General features: G+C 32.6%; 1 protein-coding gene across 1 annotated transcript in view; it reads right to left on the bottom strand.

Moving 5' to 3' along the window:
• Window positions 1–5,862: 5,862 nt before the first annotated feature.
• Window positions 5,863–20,125, bottom strand: part of mapk1 (mitogen-activated protein kinase 1) — a 33,689-nt gene continuing 19,426 nt past the window's right edge. Inside the window, exons 3-9 of the mRNA XM_051108912.1 lie at window positions 18,682–18,871; window positions 15,455–15,571; window positions 14,700–14,814; window positions 11,880–12,011; window positions 11,162–11,271; window positions 9,709–9,837; window positions 5,863–6,233 (exon numbers count right to left, since the gene is read on the bottom strand). Coding sequence (XP_050964869.1) covers window positions 9,721–9,837; window positions 11,162–11,271; window positions 11,880–12,011; window positions 14,700–14,814; window positions 15,455–15,571; window positions 18,682–18,871 — 781 coding nt within the window. The 3' untranslated portion in view covers window positions 5,863–6,233; window positions 9,709–9,720. The remainder of the gene's footprint in view (window positions 6,234–9,708; window positions 9,838–11,161; window positions 11,272–11,879; window positions 12,012–14,699; window positions 14,815–15,454; window positions 15,572–18,681; window positions 18,872–20,125) is intronic.

Here is a 20,125-nt window from a genome sequence, read left to right as displayed (position 1 = left end):
ATCTCGGCCATATATTGTCCTATCCTAACAAACCATACGTCAGTGGAAAACGTATTCAGCTTTCAGATGATGTATAAATTAAAAAAAAAAAAGACCCTTATGACTGGTTTTGTGGTCCAGGTTCACATTTATTTGTTATCTTCATTGCTTTTTTTATTCCTTTATACTTGGTTGCAATCAGTAAGACTGTGACGTGAGGTCGCTATTACATTTACATTTAAAATAAGACACAATGATAATACGATTAATTCAATAAAATATTTTTGTTAAAATAATTTTTAAAGCTGAATGTTGTCGATATTAAATGTATGTATTTCTTTTCCTCGGTGGACAGATTTTATCGTTTAAAAGACTGTTTTAATACCATCTGTTTGTTTCTATCGAACATGGTTGTGAATATAGGTTTATTATGACGACATTCTCTTCCGCAGACATGAAAACCAATCAGATTAAGGATAAATTGTGTCAAACCAATCAGCTGTGAGAGAGAGAGGCTCCGCGCTCCAGACAAACACGAGCCCGCGCGCACAGCATCTCGCTTGTTTTCGATAATGCGCGTTCACTGCAAAGACACGTGCCAAATCGCACGGCAGCGCGCAGCAGTCCTTATAGCCATAACACGTGGTTCAGGTAAACAGCGTGAAGGCCCGGATGTTGGTGCTATTTTTATCTTTTAACTCAGAAAACAACGACGTCATCAGTTAGAATATGAATGGAAATATAAGTTGTAACGATAAATATGATATAGTGATTGTTATTATATAAACCTGTTTGGCGAAATGGAAATAGATGTCTTGAGAACTGCCTGAAAAGATGGCAATATGATGGTCAAATAAGCGAACAATGTATAAAATAAGCAAACATTCCTTTTGACCAAAGTAAATTGCGTTCTCCTTCAACGGGTGTTGTGTAGAAACGGCTTTAAATAATCTGTATAACTGTAAGGAGAATGAAAGTATGCTCGTCATAAATATAGTTAAACTCTGTCTCCATCTCCCGTATCAACACTGCAATTGCTCGAAACGCTAGACATTTTCAGGAAAATCTCAGAAATTGTCCAGTGGCTGAGATGAACTTATAGTTCAGATACAATATAATAATAATAGTAATAATAATAATAATAATTATTATTATTATCGTCAATAAATAATTATAATTATATATAAATATAAATAATACTATATATAAATAGCCCTAATTAAAATAATAAAAATAATAAAATACAATAAAATAAGAAACAATATTATTATTATTATTAAATAATTATTATTAAATAAAGGGCTATGTAAATAGTCCTAATAATTAAAATGATAATAATAATAATAATAATAATAGCCCTTTTTAGTCAAACAGGGACCTTAATAGTGATTTATTAATAATAATAATAATAATTAAATAAAGAGCTATATATAAATAGCGCCAATAATTAAAATAATAATAATAATAGTAATTATAATAATAAAAACAGCCCTTTTTAGACAAACAGGGACCTTAATAGTGATTTATTATTATATTAAACAAAGGGATATATATATATATATATATATATATATATATATATATATATAAACAGCCCTAATAATAATAATAACAATAATAACAATTATTTAAATAGCCCTTTAATAGTATAATAATAATAATTATATTATATTAAATAAAATATTATTATTATTATTAATTATTATTAAACAAAGAGCGATGTCTAAATAGCCCTAATAACTATAATAATAATAATTATTATTATTATTACTATTAATATTAAATTAGCCCTTTATTACTTTAATAGTTATTGTTAATATTATTATTATTAAATAATTATTACTATTATTAAATAAAGGGCTATATAAATAATAATAATAATAATCTTCATTATTAAAAATAGCCCATTTTTAATCAAGCAAGGACCTTAATATTAATTAATATTATTATTATTAATAAGGTCCAAGCAGAACCTTTTTAATAGTGAGACTAATAATTTAGTTGTCATTGTACTAAAGCTAAAAATGAATCTGAATATTGTTGATAGCATTTTTGTTCATCTGTTCCTACAGATTTTTAAAATATAAGACAACTTACCCCATATGGCACAACAGTGTGCACTTATTGAAAATATTTTCAATGAACAATATATTTTTTCATGGTCAATTCAACACTTTTTTTTTAATAGTCAAGATTTGTGTGACAACTAGCCACATTCTCTCCTATTTGCAATGCTTTCAGATAGCTGGAGGTTCACAGAATGACCTCTTTCTTCATGCATTAGTGTTGAATAGGAACATTTATTCTGAATAATTATATAATAATGAATGTCACATTCTCAGAGGAGAACATTTATAATGTAGTGCGCTTCTAGTCAGAATCAGCCAAGGCGTTATTAACCGTTTCTAACGTAACTCTCATGTTTATTTTTACTGAATGTCTAAATAGCTCTCATCAAGCTGCAGACGCTGCCACCGCTCGTCAAATCAGCCTCATGCTTGCTTTATTATTACATCACCGCACTGCACCTCTTCTTATTCACTCAATCAAGAGTGCAAAGAGGAGCACTTCTGTTGCCGTGCCAACCAAGACAACACAATGGAATCAGAACGTTACGTCGATCGCTGCCACACAGTCACAGCCAGACTCAACACATCTCAACTCCAGCTTACTTTACAGCTGATCATCTTATGCAGATAGACTGATTCTCTATAGTAAGGTGACACATATAATGCTATCAAGGAGGAGACAGAAATCTGAGGCAGAAATATAATACAATTGGTTTTATTCTGCAGTTTCTAGGTTACATGACTTGGCAGATGCAGAGATCAATATCGGCAATGAACATTGGCCGCTTTTTGAGCAGTAAAAACAAGCTTTTGAGACATAATGCCACTGTTTTCAATAGATTTGAATATAATTTGTAATCACAAGTTTCCCCAGAAAGGCCAAAAGCTGGGGGTTTCGAAGCTTGTAAGTGAAAATCACAACAAAAAGTTTGCTAACAAAAAGGAGATTAATACACAAAGACATTTTTTACAAGATTAATAATAATAATAAATCACTAGACATTCATTTACAATAAAAACAGTTCTGCACAAAACTTTCAAGAACTGAAGGCAAAATGCAACAGGATCAAACCAGGGCAGAAATAAAAGGCGGATTTGTTTTCTTTACTTCCTCAAACGAATCACAAAAATCACAAAGCTGTGACAAATAGGACTTAAAATTACATAAAGAATTTTTTTTTGGTTGGTTTTCACTTTTTTTTAAATATATATATAAATTTATATATATATATATAATTTCAAGAGTATACCGCAAAAAAGTCACAACTGATCCCCAACAAAACAAAGCTGCACGATAAATGTTATTCGTGACGCATAAAGGCACACAGACAGGCTGCACACTGATTCGGCAGAAGCTATCTTACAGAGTTTCACAACTTTTTTTTTGTCTTTATGTCTTTATTATTTATTTAAGAGAATCGCTTGTTCTCTCCTTGATCAACCAACATCTGATACCGCCACTAGGTGGCGTCTTGCCAGATACATATAGGCAACAGTAATGTAGGGTTAGTAAACCAAAGAGGAAGCCAGTGTGGGAAAAAAAGAAAAATAATAACACACTTGCTGAAGCCATGCACATATGCGCATATCAGTATCAATAACTTAATGTCTTACACGTCCATTTTCGCAAACGTTCAAGTGCTATCTCTCTCACTAATTGCACCAAAGTGCATTATAGTGCGTTCAGTTCCAGGTAGATCATTTCATTTCACCTGGGTCTCGACGCACCACATTATTCATTCACCAGCAGACAGTATCTTATGATTGAAATGGGTTAATAAAAGGTGCATTTCCATGGCTAGAAGCTCCTAATTTCCACATGGAATTAAACCTGACGTTTCTGGTCGAGCTAGTTTGTCTAAAAAGCTAATCTCGAGTATTAATATTTTGTCTTCAAACACTGAAATGAACCTGGATTTTGAAAGAAGTGCAACCGAACAAGCAAAATAAAGAGTTGCTTTTTTCCTTTTTTTTTTTTAACTGATAATACTCTATATAGGAATTATGAGACCACAAAAGGTAACGATAGGATATAACAAAAACCTGAGAGTCCAGTAGCGGAATCCCCAGCAATGTGGCACTTCCATTTTCTTTGTATAGAAAGCTTTTTAACAGTCATGCAAGGGCACAGTCTTATTGATACAAGGCGGCTGGGGGTGCAGGGAAAGCCAAAAGACAAAGAAATATACAAAAAGGAAAGTATGAATACAGATGAGCAGGCACTGTACGTTTATAATAGACATTGATTTGAAATTCACCCATTGTGACTGAAAAACTCAAAAGGATTGTTCTTCGTCCCGTGACAGAAGTTCCTCTACGCCTATCTAAGTGATAAAGACTAGTTTCTAAATGGACCTAAGTGCATCTTTAGCTTAAAAAACACCTGGATTTTGGGATGTATGTAAACCTGCATGGCACTTGCCTTTTTTGGCAGGTAATGAGGGCTTGGGTCAAATTTTGGATATAAATACACTATCTGTCAAAGATTTTTAATTTTCTGCTCACTAAAGTACAGCAAAAACAGTAAATTTGTGAAATATTTTTACTACTTAAAATAACTGCTTTCTATTTGAAAATTTTTTGAAATGTAATTTATTTCTGTGATTTCAAAGCTGAATTTTTAGCATCATTACTCCAGTCACATGATCCTTCAGAAATCATTCTAATATTTAGGTTTGCTGCTCAAAGAAAAAACATTTATTATTATTATTACGTTAGAAAGTTCAAAAGAACAGCATTTATCGGCAACAGAAATATTTTGTAACATTATAAATGTCTTTATCATCACTTTTGATCAATTTAAACCATTGACTCCAAGCTTTTAAATGGTATATTGAATAATGTTACCTAAGCTTTTTATTTCATATAAATGCTGATTTTTGGAATTTTCTATTCTCTAAAAATTTACTCAACTGCTTTAAACATTGATAATAATAAAAAATGTTTTTTGAACAGCAAATCAGCATATTAGAATGATTTCAGAAGGATCATGTGACACTGAAGACTGGACTAACAATGCTAAACATGTAGCTTTGATCACAGGAATAAATTACATTTTAAAATATATTCAAATCGAAAGCAGTTATTTTAAATAATAAAAATATTTCACAATATTACAGCTTTTGCTGTATTTGCATCACATAAATGCAGGCTTTCTGACCAGAAGAGACTTCTTTAAAAATAAAAGTATTTAAAATCTTACTGTTCAAAAACTTTTGACTGGTAGTGTATACATTTTTCAAGGTGGCATAACATCTTCAAAGTGGTTGAAACATCTTTTCTTTGGTGTTCAAGTAAATTTAACAGAGTTGGCTCTTTTCTAATGTTTCTAGAAGTGACAAAGTGTTTATGATTGAGAATCGATATATATATTAAAATTGATTAAAAACTTGTAATAATATAACTACTTACAGGCTTTAATCGATTTTAATTTATATAAATAATTTAAAGTTTTTTAAAATCACACACGCATGTATATTTTCTAGGGGTTATAAAATAATTTGATCAATCAGTTATGGGTTTAAGGGGTCATTATTAGTAAATACATATTTGCATTTATGAAAATACATTAAAGCCTTAAAATGGCACCGTGGCAAATTTCGAGCTTTGTGCGCTTTGAGGAAATTGGCGATGCACAATGTGGAGTCCACTGCATATATATATTTAAGAATAGAGGAGATCTGAGCCCTCGTTCTCTCCCTGTTTGACCTGTGTGGGACTTCAAAATGGCTTACAGACACCTTAGAAAAGCAGCTTGTTGGAAATATTAACAGGAGGCTAGAAAGAAGCACAACAATAACACAATCATAGACGATTCTTTTTTTCACTTAAGTGTATTAGAGGACTGAGGGAAAAAGCGTTACTCGGAATCAAAAACCTTGACGAGGCGTTGTCCACAAACACGCAGGCAAACTTTCACACAGGCTGGCAGGAAGAGAGAGAGAGTGTGAGTGTGAGTTTGAGAGAAGCTCTGCACTTCCATTGCAATGAGACTGAAGAGAGAAGGAGGCCGCAGGAGTTCATGTTTTCAGCCGGGGTCAGATGAACTTTCAGGGCTGTCTGTAGTTTTGGGGTTTAGGAGGAGGAGATAACGATGATGATGATGGTGATGAAGACCAAAAGAGGAGCGCAGCGCACAGTGGAGTGGAGACAGAAGCATCAGCATGATCAAATCCAGACCAACACCTACAGACAGAAAATGAAACAGGATTAGCTATGGTTAAAACACAACTTATAATGCACAAACAACTTGATTCCAACCAGGGTGTGAATTTGAGGTTTGCAAAGTGACACATTGCAGTACAAATAGGCTTTGGGGAGTAATTTAAACATTAGCATGTACACTGCCATTCAAAAGTTTGGGGTTAGTAAGAAAAAAAAAGAACACTTTTATTCAGCAAGGACTAGAGATGCAACAATATTATCAATATCGTAATATCGCGATAACAAAACTGTTTCGATATTATCGTGGTCACACGATGATAATAAAATGATCGTTCTTCCGGGCAAAATTGTAGTTTTTAAAACATATTTAAACTTCTTATTCTAACATAAAAGGTCTTGTGTTTTGGGCCATTATGCTTTGACACAGGATCTGTCAAACGAACTAAAACCGAAAGTGCAATATTGCTTAAAGGAGAACTCCACTTCCAGAACAACAATTTACAAATAATTTACTCACCCCATTGTCTTTTGGTCTTCAGTCATAAAGAAATTATGGTTTTTGAGGAAAGCATTTCAGGATTTTTCTTCATATAATGGACTTGATTGGTGCCCCGATTTCTAAACTTCTAAAAATGTAGTTTAAATGCAGCTTCAAAGGGCTCTAAACGATCCCAGCCGAGGAAGAAGGGTCTTATCTAGCGAAACGATCTGTCATTTTTTTTGAAAAATAAAAATTTGTATACTTTAAGCACAAAAGCTCATGTAGCACAAACCTTTAATGTGAAACGGGAAGAACGAGTCGTCTCAGGGAGTGATTCGTTCAGTCACGCATGTGCAACATCCAATAAGGGAATCTTATTTTCTCCTACAACTTCAGAATCGTCCAACATTGTTGTACCTTTTTGTTTGTAAACAGCGTTTGATTTACTTGCACTTCTCAGTCTTTGCACGTTCACTTTGTAAACACTGGGTCTGTAGTTCCGCCTACGTTCGGCGTGACCTTTCGACATGATTCAATAGTATGTAGCGTTGTGAATGCGCATCCCAGAGCCTGTGCTACACAAGCTTTTGTGCTTAAAAAGTATACAAATTTTTATTTTCCAAAAAAAAAGACAGATCGTTTTGCTAGATAAGACCCTTCTTCCTCGGCTGGGATCGTTTAGAGCCCTTTGAAGCTGCATTTAAACTAAATTTAGGAAGTTCAAGATCGATGGCACAATTGAAGTCCATTATATGAAGAAAAATCCTGAAATGCTTTCCTCAAAAACCATAATTTCTTTATGACTGAAGACAGAAAGACATGCACATCTTGGATGACAAGGGGGTGAGTAAATTATTTGTTAATTGTTGTTCTGGAAGTAGACTTCTCCTTTAATCCCTTCATTATGTCTGTTTTCGCTGTGCATTTCAAAGCAAAGCTCGCACTTCGTTCAGGTGATCAGCTTGTGATCCGGTGTTTTCCGCACCTTGGTTTACAGCAGCTGTGTTTCCATTACCCTTTAAGATGCGCAAAAACTCCCATATATCGCAAAAGGAATATTTTGCAAAACTGCAATGGAAACAGCTTTTTTGCATTTACAGGTCACATGACATATGCGAAAAGTCATATGATCATTCTTCAATGTACTATAAACTCCAAAAAACACTTCATACGTAGGAACAAATTATGTTTTAGTCGCATAACATCAGTGAATGGAAACACTGTCATTTCGCAATACTTTTTTATCGACATTTATATAATATCGCCAAAGTTTTGTGCAAATCTGTAATGGAAACGCGTCTAGTGAATGCAGTGAACTCATTTATTGCATGTTTTGTGAGTTTAGCACACGTTTGATAACGCAACGGCCACCAGTTCTGCTTTATTTTCGCGGCAGATGATTACAGCATTTCACTAGATTTGTAAGGAGACGCGTTTATGTAAGCCTGTTCTCACTGAAGCTGGAGTTTTCCTTTAAAATAAAAGCTCTACTGCCGTTTCCGTCAAAAAAAAAAAGAAAAGCTTACAAGTGCAGTATGAATTGCTGACAACTAACAATTGATATGCGTACAGTTACTGCAGTCCAAATTCAGAAAATCTCTTTCAAGTGTAGAAATTAGGAAAGTAGTATTGTAATTTTCCTACTGTAGTGTAAAGAAAAATACTATACCTTTGGAATATTAATTTTCTTAGTTAACAACATGGATTAGAGCTCTTAATTTTGAGTTCTCAAATTGCATTAGATAGAATTATTTTAACTTTAACTTTAAAATGTACAAAATTAGAATTTTTTTCCCAATTCTTCATTTATTTGTTTTTTTTTTTAATATCACAAAAAACAGTGTATACCACAATATTATTGTATCGTGAGATTTTGATAGTGTTACATCCCTAGCCAGGATACATTAAATTAATCTGTGAAGATTTGTATTTTAAATAGAGAAAGTTCAAAAGAAAAGTATTTATCAATCAAAGAACACTGAATAAAAATGCATCATTGTTTCTACAAAAAAAATATTAAGCAGCACAACTGTTTTCAACATTGATAATCATTAAAAAAAAATTCTTGAGCAGTAAATCAGCATATTTGAATGATTTCTGAAGAATCATGTGACACTGAAGACTGAAGTAATGATGCTGAAAATATTACAGCTGAAAACAGTTATTTTAAATTGTAATAATATTTCACAATATTACTGTTTTTATAGTATTTTTGATCAAATAAATGCAGCCTTGGTGAACAAAGGACTTAGATGCAGCATGTGACAATTTTCTGTGCTGTCAGTCATTAATAAAGTTTAAATTTAGCATCATGATCTACTGTTTACAGACATTCATGGAACGAAATGGTCAACAATGCGTCACACCAACAGGCACTAAGCCCATGGTTGTTGCTGACTCCATTTTCAATTCAGTCTATGTAGAATTCATTCATAGTGCAAGCAGAATAAAACAGCCCAGCTAATAAAATAGTGTAAATAACCATTTCAAGACTCTAGTAGTTTCAGCTTTTTAATAATATTCATGTTCTTGGCGCTGTTTTGTAATCCAGGAAGTGTAAAAAGGAACAACCACGGAACAGCTGCTCCCTCCAGAGAATCATCCGGATCACACACAGGAAACACTGCATGTCTTTACACAACTGAAAACCCATTCATTTGTTCATTTTAATCACTAATGCTCAAAAATTTGGACCATTCATATTTTTATTGAGAAAGGATGCATTAGAATGACCAAAAGTGACAGTAAAGTTTAAATATATAAAAATTCAAATCAGCATGTTAGAATGATTTCTGAATGATCATGTGACACTGAAGACCAGAGACCTATGAAACTATGAATCATTTTAAGAAATTAACAGAACGGAAATTTCTCTTTAAGAGCTCAGAATGACTGGATTCTTTGCACTTGTTTGTGGTTACCTGGAAAACAGACTGTCATCTGTGTTTTTTTTTCCTGTTTGTTCTATGTGATGGTGTATTTGATGCATGCATTTGGCTTCAGTCTGCAGTTTACCTGTGCAATAGGCTATGGTCTGTAGCCTGGTTGGAAGCGTGCAGTTTCTTCAAAGATCAGCTCTTTCAAAGTCTCTTTGGGCAAGTCATCCAGCTCCATATCGAACTTAAACGGAGCCTCAGCAACAGGCTATGATGAATAAAGCAAGCATAGTTAGTAAATGCTCTAACCACAGTTCCGTTGCTTATACCTGTACAACAATGCCAGTGTTGGTAGATGAGGTCCTACATTTATTAAGTACAGTATTGCCATTTGTCCAATAGGACAAGTGCTCAACTCCGTGCAACAATGTAATTTGTATTTTTGTATGAAAAATACAGCCATAGATACAATAAGCAACAGCATCAGATGTGACCCTGGACCACAAAACCAGTCTTAAGTAGCATGGATATATTTGTAGCAATAACCAAAAATACATTCTATGGGTCAAAATTATAGATTTTTCTTTTATGCCCAAAATCATTAGGATATTAAGTGAAGATCACGTTCCATGAAGATATTTTGTAAATCTTCTATTATAAATATATCAAAATGTAATTTTTGTTTAGTAATATGCATTTCCAAGAACTTCATTTGGACAACTTTACAGGCCATTTTCTCAAGATTTTTTTGCACCCTCAGATTCCAGATTTTCAAATTGTTGCATCACAGCCAAATAGGTAGGTCCTAACAAACCATGCATTAATATAAAGATAATTTATTCAGCTTTAAAATTATGTATAAATCTAAATTTCATAAATTTGACCCTTATGGCTGGTTTTGTGGTCCAGAGTTACAAATGTGAAAAGGCAAAGAAGGCATCCATAACAAAAAATGTGCTGATCACACTTGGTAACATTAGAAATCTTACATTCACATGCTAAAACAATCAGCTGCATTTTACCAGACACTCTATAGACGGTCAAAGTTTACTGCAGCCATATGGCTATTAAAGTGCTCTTTATAGTGCTCATGTTTGAAATGCTCTCAACCTTTGATCACCATAAACAACCGTTAAACACCAATATACATGCAAGAGCAGAGTATATGAAGAAGCTAGTGTTCTTCAACGCAGAGGACAGCAGAATAAAAGACCTTAAGTATTTAAATAAAATAAAGGATAAACGTAAAGTAATAAATAATGTATAATAAAGTCAGACATACAAAAATCACTAAATAAACCTTGTCAGGATTTATTTCATTACAATGACCAATACAAACTGAAATTGCACTGGAATGATCCAGATTCTTGATTCTGATTGGTCAACTGCAGTATTGAGTGACCAAATGCTTTTGTATAATGTTAAACCTTTATTACATTTAATTGTTATATCATTGTTGTTGTTTTATTACAATGATTGTCTTGTTGATTATTGCGTTTTAGTGCAACATCATCTATATTTTTCTAATACTTTTTAGCAAGGTAAATAATGCTATTACCAGAACTAAAAAAGAAAACAAGTAGTAAACCGACCTCATCTGTGGGGTCATAGTACTGTTCCAGGTACGGGTGAGCCAGCGCCTCCTCCACCTCAATCCTCTTATGAGGGTTAAAGGTCAACATCTTATCCAACAGGTCCAATGCTACAAGAAAACAGAGACCTATATAAACAGTACTCAAACAAATATCACTCCAGATCATTGACAAAAACTTGGAAAAAACACTAGTGGATGCTTCTCTTTTTAAACGGATATTACTAAGTACAGTTCTGCCAAGGTTTTAATTGTTATAACCTGAATTTAAATGTGATACAGGACCACAAAACCAGTCATAAGGGTCAGTTTTCTGAAACTGAGATTTATACATCATCTGAAATTTAAATAAATAAGCTTTCCATTGATGTATGGTTTGTTAGGATACGTAAAAATCTGAAATCTGAGGGTGCAAAAAAAAAAAAAAAAGAAAGAAAATGTACTAAATATCTTCATGGAACATGATCTTTACTTATAATCCTAATGATTTTTGGCATAAAAGAAAAATTGATCATTTTGACCCATACAGTGTATTGCTGGCTATTGCTACAAATATAACCGTGCTACTTATGACTGGTTTTGTGGTCCAGGGTTACACATAGAGTATGTTATAAAGTTAGTTAGAATGTAAGTGTGAATGGTGGTATTTAATGTGGCTCTCCAGATACAAAGACTAGTTTCTTTGTTTGTCGAGTGGGTGTGTAGAGTTGAACTCTGACCTTTAGGGTCTGCGTTAGGAAACAGGCGGTTCCAGGGCACTTTGCAGCGGAGAGGAAGTGACAGCAGGTAATTTCTTGCCTTAATGTTGATAATGCAGTTGAGATCCTCCTGAGAGGGAGAGCCCAAAATACCTACAGGACAGAAAAGAGAAAAAGAGGATTAGAGATTAAATGTTGAAAAATATAGACAAGAAGAACAACATCATTTCCTTGTTCTTTTAAAATAGTATTTAAATATTTAATATATAAAGAATTCACAAATGCTCACTAAGCTGCATTTATATAATCAAAATATATTTTTTTACAATATATTAATACAAATATTATTACAACTGTTTTCTATTTAAATATATTTTAAAATAAAATTTATTCCTGTCATGCAAAGCTGAATTTTCTTTAGTGTCACATGATCCTTCAGAAATCATTCTAATATGCTGATTTGCTGTTCAAGAAACATTTATTATGATCAGTAACATAAACAGTTGTTTTTGTGTGTGGAAACGGTGATATCTTCTGCAATTTTGCTAGAAGTTTTGAATTAGATTTTCACAACTTTTTAAACATACTATTCAATGGGCTGCTATAGGAAACACAATGAACATGCAATGACAGCTCATGTTTACATAATCATTCAGTAGCTGTGATAAACATCAGTGTGAAAAACCTATTTAATTCAAAAATTACAAAAAACAACTACTACAGTTGTGTATGCCACACTTAACTAGAAAATGCCACTTTTTTTGGTTCTATGGACACTAAATTGAATAAATGCTTGTTCAGAGAACAAGAGAGACAACAATAACCCAGTGCACCAGGCTAATGATGTGCACATGCAATCTAAATGAGGAAATAAGTAGAGTTATCAACAGGGAAACATCTGCTCGCGCAGGCCAGATCGGTTCAAAGACACACATTAATAGAAGAAAGTGTTACTACAGAGATTGTCTCTTTAGGAGCCATTGCTACGGGTTTGGTGGGAAAACACACAACTTTGATAACACGTAGCAGCTTGGACAACGTTATCAGCTCGTTGCAGGGTCAAAATCGACAGCATCTCTGACAGGAAACAGTTTTAACTGATGCAACAGACGGAGAAAGGAAAACTAAAGAGAAGGGAAGCGACGACATCTGATGCACTTCGGCTTGCAAGGGAAATGATGATTAAGCCTTTTTGGCGATAAGCATCAAAAGCCTATCTCAGTCTTACGATGCAAAACTGACCACAATGTATCATGTTTCAGTCCAGAGATGGATGGCCTATGCGGAGCTTTTGAAGAGCGTTCAATGTACATCAATTATTCAGCTGACTGCATAAGCATGTTTTCCATTACAGATGGACAGCTTTATGAAAACTGCACAAGAAAAATCTCATGTTTCTTTAGAGGAAGAGTGTAGACAATGTGGTGTTTAGTCTACCTGATGTCCCATATGATTTAAGTATTCAACTCAACATCGACACTTGCATTTTAAATCGCAGAAATCTCCTCAAATCATGCGTCCCTATTTCTGATAGATCTGAACTTTGTTTTTAATGTTTAAAAACAAAGTTCAGATCTATCAGAAATAGGGACGCATTATTTGAGGAGATTTCTGCGATTTAAAATGCAATTGATTTATTTTTTTTAATTTATTATAAATAGCTAAAGGTTGGATTAAAAAATAATATAAATATCATTGTATAAATATAAAAGAATTTTTCAGATAAAAACTGCTATTTAAAATGCAATAAATAAATAAAATAGCTGCTTGTTTGTAGGCCTGCCAAATGTTATCATGTCAATATCACTAATAATTAATAATAATAATAATAATAATAATAATAATAATAATAACAATAACAATAATAATTTTTTACTTTTATTATTATTATTATTATTATTTACTACTATTATTATTATTATTATTATTTCACTTTTATTATTAATATTATTATTATTTTTCTGAACAAGGTCTGTTTATTTAAGATTTACAATATGCAGAACAAAAAAACAAACAAACAAACAAAAAAAAAACCCAACCCAGCCCTTTACCCATCAGACATAAAATATAATTTACTTAAGAAATACATTGAATACATAAAGACACATTTAAAAAACAAACAAAAAAACACATATTTTGGGATTGCATTCCTTACTTGAATTTTTCAACAAATGACAAGAAAGGTTGCCAGATTGCATAGAATTTCTGGATTAATATTATTATTTTAAAGTCATATAAATATATAATATAATTGCTAAAATAATAAAACTATTTCACAGTACAACTGTACAATTACTAAACTAATATTTCTTCATTTTCAAACATTTCAAGCTTTTGTTTTGCTTGAAAAAGCTCTTAAAGTGTTTCCTTTGTTGGAAACACTTTGGTTTATAAATGCTTAATTTTACAAATCTGGTGAAATGCAAAAATGCATGAAGTTCGTATGGAGCAAATTTACTTGAATCTAGCCGCTCTGCGGCCCTGAAAACAGTTCTCATGAGCTCAAGAAATGATTATTGTTACCTGTGCTCAACGTCTGTTGCTATTTTTGAGCTCAAAAGTACATTTATTTGCAAGTAGTGCAACTATGAGCAATACCAAATCCGTTATCGTTCCTATTCATCTCAATGAAATCTACAGTCTTTCTTTAGAGGAACCACAGAGTTTTTCACCTGAACTGTAAATGTCATATGACTAATCACACACTACTTACAGGAAAATGACATCATGACAACGCTGTTGGCACCACAAGAACAAACCCAAACCTTTTACTAGCGGCTATGAGCTATGACGTCAAAGGCTGCAGGCAGGGGAACATATAAAGTCCAGAGCATTGTTTACCTAAGATGTGGTTAAGCTGGTCCAGATAGTGTTTGCCAGGGAAGATGGGTCTATTCGAAAGCATCTCAGCCAGAATACAACCAACCGACCATATATCAATGGACTTAGTGTAACCCTGTGAGAAAGACATGGAGATAAAGAGATTAGTAACCGAGATAGCTATCAGCATTTACGTCAAAATTGTTTCATGCATTTTTTTTTTGTGTTGGAACTTCCTGGGTGGTACGTATCCAAGTAATACCATGGCAATCTTGAAAGTACTATGGTAAATGAAACCAAATTATGACAATTTCCAATTTTATGTGTACTATTTCTGCAAAAAAAAAAAAAAACATTTTTAAATTCAGGGTTATTTATTATCATTAACTAAAGCTAAAAATAAAACTACTAAAAACATTTCTGCTACTTGAAATAAAGTTGAAATAAAATACTTTATAAATATTAGATGAAAAAACTTAAATTAAGTGAAAATTAGAACTGTTGCCTTGGAAAATAACTCAAATTAAAATTTAAAATGAAATAAAAACCTGAAATAAAGTAATACATTAAACCTAAACATAATAATTACAAAGACGACAAAAACACACAAAAAAAAAAATGCAATGGCAAACACCAAACCGCTGACTGAACATTGCATAGAACAACCAAACACACAGTTGAGACAATAATGAAATAACTCAACTCCAGGATTAGATTTAATCTTTATTTGAATGATCAGTCCAACAAACTTTGAAGGATCAAGACTGATTCCTCACCTTAGAATTGAGCATAATCTCTGGTGCGCGGTACCAACGTGTGGCTACGTACTCCGTCAGGAAGCCAGTGTGGTCATGGTCTGGATCGGCAACCCGGGCGAGCCCAAAATCACAGATCTGTGGGAAAAGAAAAACAGAAGTTACAGAGATTTGTGAGTATCCAGCAATCTACAAGATGAGCCTGCCATGTTATGGTGTGGTGACAAAAAGTTAAAAGGAGATGTGGTTGTAAAAATACAAGGACTATGTCTGCAACAGCAGAACAGCTGAAAAAGTTACATTAAAAATAATTTGAAGAAAAAAAAAAAAGATACACTTATTAAAGGGGTCAAGTTGATATGATTCTTTAGGGTCCTACTGAAATGTCTATAATATACTTTGGTTAAAAATTCTCAATGGTAGTGTAAAACAACGCCCTTTTTACCTTGTCAAAATGAGCTCCGCAAAAATCATCCCATTCTGAGGGATTGTTCCTTTAAACGCAAATAAGCTCTGCTCGCCCCGCCCCTCTCTTATCTCTGTGGAGTGACAAGCCTGTTTACTTTAGCTGCATTTAACCGTGTTTACCCGCTAAACTTGCTAGTAGGGTTGTGACGATGAGGAAATTTCCCCACCGGTTAATCGACATGTGACAACACCGGTAATACCGGTATCACCGTGGGGGTGGGGGTTTCCTCTTTTCCTCTTTTTTTCTGCGTTTAAATAACTTATAAATGCGTGCGTATTATACTTTCACTTTCAGTTTTGCGGGAATTGGCAATTCGGCGTCAATTGTTTGAATGGACGACAACGAAAGTACAAAAAAAAAAAAAAATCACTGATATTAAACAGAACTTTTATTAACATAACGAAAAAAACACACAACGCCATTCTCTTTCTGTAAATTCGACTCCTCTCGTTCTCCTCACGTGACAAATGAAATATGACGCAATGTAGCCATGTTCAGTTTTTAATTATAGTGCATGCTCTCGTCTTAAGTAAATTATTTAGAATTATATTTTCCATTTAATTCAAATAAATATTTAATAAAAAAACAAATACTTAAAAAAAATAAATAAATGTGGGGACGGTGTCACGGTGGAAAAGTGATGTCACCGGTGTTGAGTCTTAAAACCGGTAACACCGTCAACACCGTCTATCGTGGCAAGCCTACTTGCTAGCTAGCATGTTATTAGGAAAGGCGATCGCAAAGACTCATAAAAAAACCCCTTACACTCACTTCTGCTGTAAGTGAAGCTGGATCACGAATGATTCACGTAGACAGAGACAGGAGCCGCATTCCCTTCACAAACAAACGTTTTCCAAGGCTGCAAGTTATATTTATTAAACCCATTTAAAAATCATAATTAAGCATAATTGTGAATTCACAAACGCTATGATTCAGTTAAATAAATATATTCGATGCAGGTTTAATTTATGTGCTTTAATTATTTACATGTGTGTAGGTTATGTATGTGCCTGCCAGAGCGGCTCCGTTTACAGTAAATGCTACTACACAAACTTATCACTTATCAGTTGTGGAGCATCTCAAACTCTATCTCAGCATGTTGTTGTGAGTTTGGGTTTATTGTAACGTTCATCTGGGAACACAACGGGTGCCAATTCATCAGATTTGTAAGGTAAATCATTTATAAACCTACGCAAACTCAAGAGAATACATCAATATCTCAGTATGCAAACTGTTCATCGCGATTTCAGAATGAAAGTATTATAGTTTACACATTTTGGCACCCACATATTCATTCAATTACAGACGTTATAGCATTTCTGTCATACAGAAATGGCTGCATATTAAAGATTAAGTGGACATTTGAATAAATTATGTTTAGTCAATATTAAAGAAGGATTAGATTGTGCAGTAAAGTGTAAAAACAATCGTCAGGCCACTGGCGCTTCTGCAGGCCTTTGTTGTAATGCATAATGTATACATTATGTATTTTAACAGTTTTGTTCAATAAACCCATATGATTTCTTGCTTTTGATACTTTATTTAAACTAATTATAATTGCCTCAGTGCTGTGTCTCATTCCGTTTAAGTGAGTTTAAGTAATTTTCAAGGCTACTGTTCACTTACATCTATTTTTATTACCACAAAAAAATTATTAAAATTATAGGGCCCTATCTCCAAATTCATTTTTCTCCCATTTCAATTTTTCTATACTCTGTCTTAATGGTTAAATTACATTTTATTTTTCGAAAGCCTGTCTAATTAATTGAATTATACAGTTTTATTTTTTACAAAATTCTCAAAAGTGGCTCCAATTAACTGATTTTATTTAAATTAAATAAAAAAAATGTATTATTTATTTATTTATTATTTATAATTTTTCTCCAAAATAAATTAATTGATTTTTTGGGGGGGGGAAATTAACAAATTAGTCGGTAGATTAATCAATATAAAAATAGTCATTAGTGGCAGCTCTATATTACAGTTAACCTAAACTAAAACCTTAAAAAAAGTTCATTACTTGAAATAATATAAATGTTATTTTACTAAAATATAAAATATTTTTTTAAAATTCAGCTAGTTTCCAAGGCAACATTTCTCATTTTCATTTAGTTTAAGTTGATGTACTAAAAAAAAAAAAAACAACGAGAAGAATAACACTGTGCAGTAAACGTTAAAACTGTTTGCATTACAAACCAGTGGGCTCATAATTAAGATAATACATTTAAAATAATATGGTACGACACACCAATTTACAATATCAGGCAGCAAAACAACTTTTGTACGGTTTTGTACAGCTAAAAATAGCTGGACGTGGATGAGACCAGAAGCCAGACCCATAAAATTTACAAATGGCTGCACCCACTCTTATGGCAAGAAAAAAAGTGGATTGACATTTAGAAAAAAAACAATAACTAATAAGAATTACAAAAACACATGAACATGTAAGCAGAAAATGTAAAAATTAAATATAATTCAACATATTAACAACTATAATAGGATGTCAGTGATACCAGAATACCACTGATTTACAATTTATTTAAAATAATTTAGCACTGTTTATTCTCTGCACTCTGTTTGGCTGATTAGCTGGACAAGCTGTTGTCTAAAATGGAAAAAGTCTATATTTATAACACAGAAAATGATACATTAGTAAAATGAATGTTATGTGCTTTTTGCAGCATTCTAAAAACATCATTATTCAATTCCATTTGGTGACGCAGAAATGACACACTTCACCTTTAAATGTTTAAAACGGCACGACGGCCAAGTACTTCACCTTGAGGTCGCAAGTAGTGTTGAGCAACAGGTTAGAAGGCTTCAGGTCTCTGTGGAGAACGTTTGCCGAGTGGATATACTTCAGGCCACGTAGGATCTGGTACAGGAAGTAACAGATGTGGTCATTGCTCAAGTGCTGTGTCTTCAACAGCTTGTACAAGTCTGTCTCCATTAGATCCTGCACAATGTAGCTGTAGTTTGTCAAAGTCAAGGTCAAACACAAAGCTTGCGGATCAGAAAAGAGAAAAGGGTGCATGTAAGAACTGACAAAAGCTTGTTGAAATTCATGCTACCTTTAACACTTACAATGCGCACCCATAGTTTTATTCAGCAAGGATGCATTAAATTAATCCAAACTAACAGTAAACATTTATCATTTTACAAAAGATTATTTTAAATAAATGATGTTTTTTAATAGATAAATTAACTATTATATAAATTAATATTTTAGAGTATTACTGTTTTTACTTTATTTTTGATAAACAAATACAGCCTTGCATAAGAGACTGCTTTCAAAAGCATTTTAAAATCGGACACCAAACGTTTGAACAGCAGCACATATACTATAATGTATAAGCCTTATATGTATGATTTATTGCTCAAAAGCACTAAACTGTAAATGGAATATCTATACTTGCAGTCAAGGTTTTTGAACAGTAAGATTTTTAACGTTTTTTTTTTTTTTTTTTAAAAGAAGTCTCTTTTGCTCACCAAGCCTGCATTTATTTGATCCAAAACACAGCAAACCAGTAAAAAAAAAAAAAAAAAAAAAAAATTAAAAATAATAATATTTTCTACTTGAATATATTTTAAAATGTATTTTTTTCCTGTGATCAAAGCAAAATTTTCAGCATCATTACTCCAGTCTGCAGTGTCACGATTCTTCAGAAATCATTCAAATATGCTGATTTGCTGTTCAAGAAACATTTTTATTATTATTTTTTTAATTATTTATTTAAATTATTTATGTATTATTAAATTATTTATTACCATTCAAAAGTCAGTGTGTGTGTGTGTGTATATTTATAAATATATATTTTTATTTATTTATTTATTTTATTTATTTATTTATTTGGGGGTTTTTTTGGTAAAGAAATTATAGAATTTAATACTTTTATTTAGCAACAATGTTTTACAAAAGAATTCTATTTCAGATAAATGCTGTTCTTCTCAACTTTCTATTCATCAAAGAAACCTGAAAAAAAAATTCTACTCCACTGTTTTAATTATTTTAATAATAATAATAATAATAACAATCTTTTTTTTTTTGAGCACCAAAAGTAACAACGCTAAAAATTCAGCTTTAAAATTGTACTGTTTTTGCTGTACTTTGGATCAAATAAATGCAGACTTGGTAAGCAGAAGAGACTTCTTTGTTTTATTAGGTTGTGATGAAATAAATAGCAACGAAAAGCACAAGCTCATTGCTATGTTCTGTATTAACG

This window comes from Labeo rohita, chromosome 5 (genome assembly GCF_022985175.1).
Source record: "Labeo rohita strain BAU-BD-2019 chromosome 5, IGBB_LRoh.1.0, whole genome shotgun sequence".
NCBI lineage: Eukaryota > Metazoa > Chordata > Actinopteri > Cypriniformes > Cyprinidae > Labeo > Labeo rohita.
The sequence above is the reverse complement of the archived record's forward strand: the minus strand, read 5'-3'. Positions and strand labels throughout refer to the sequence as shown.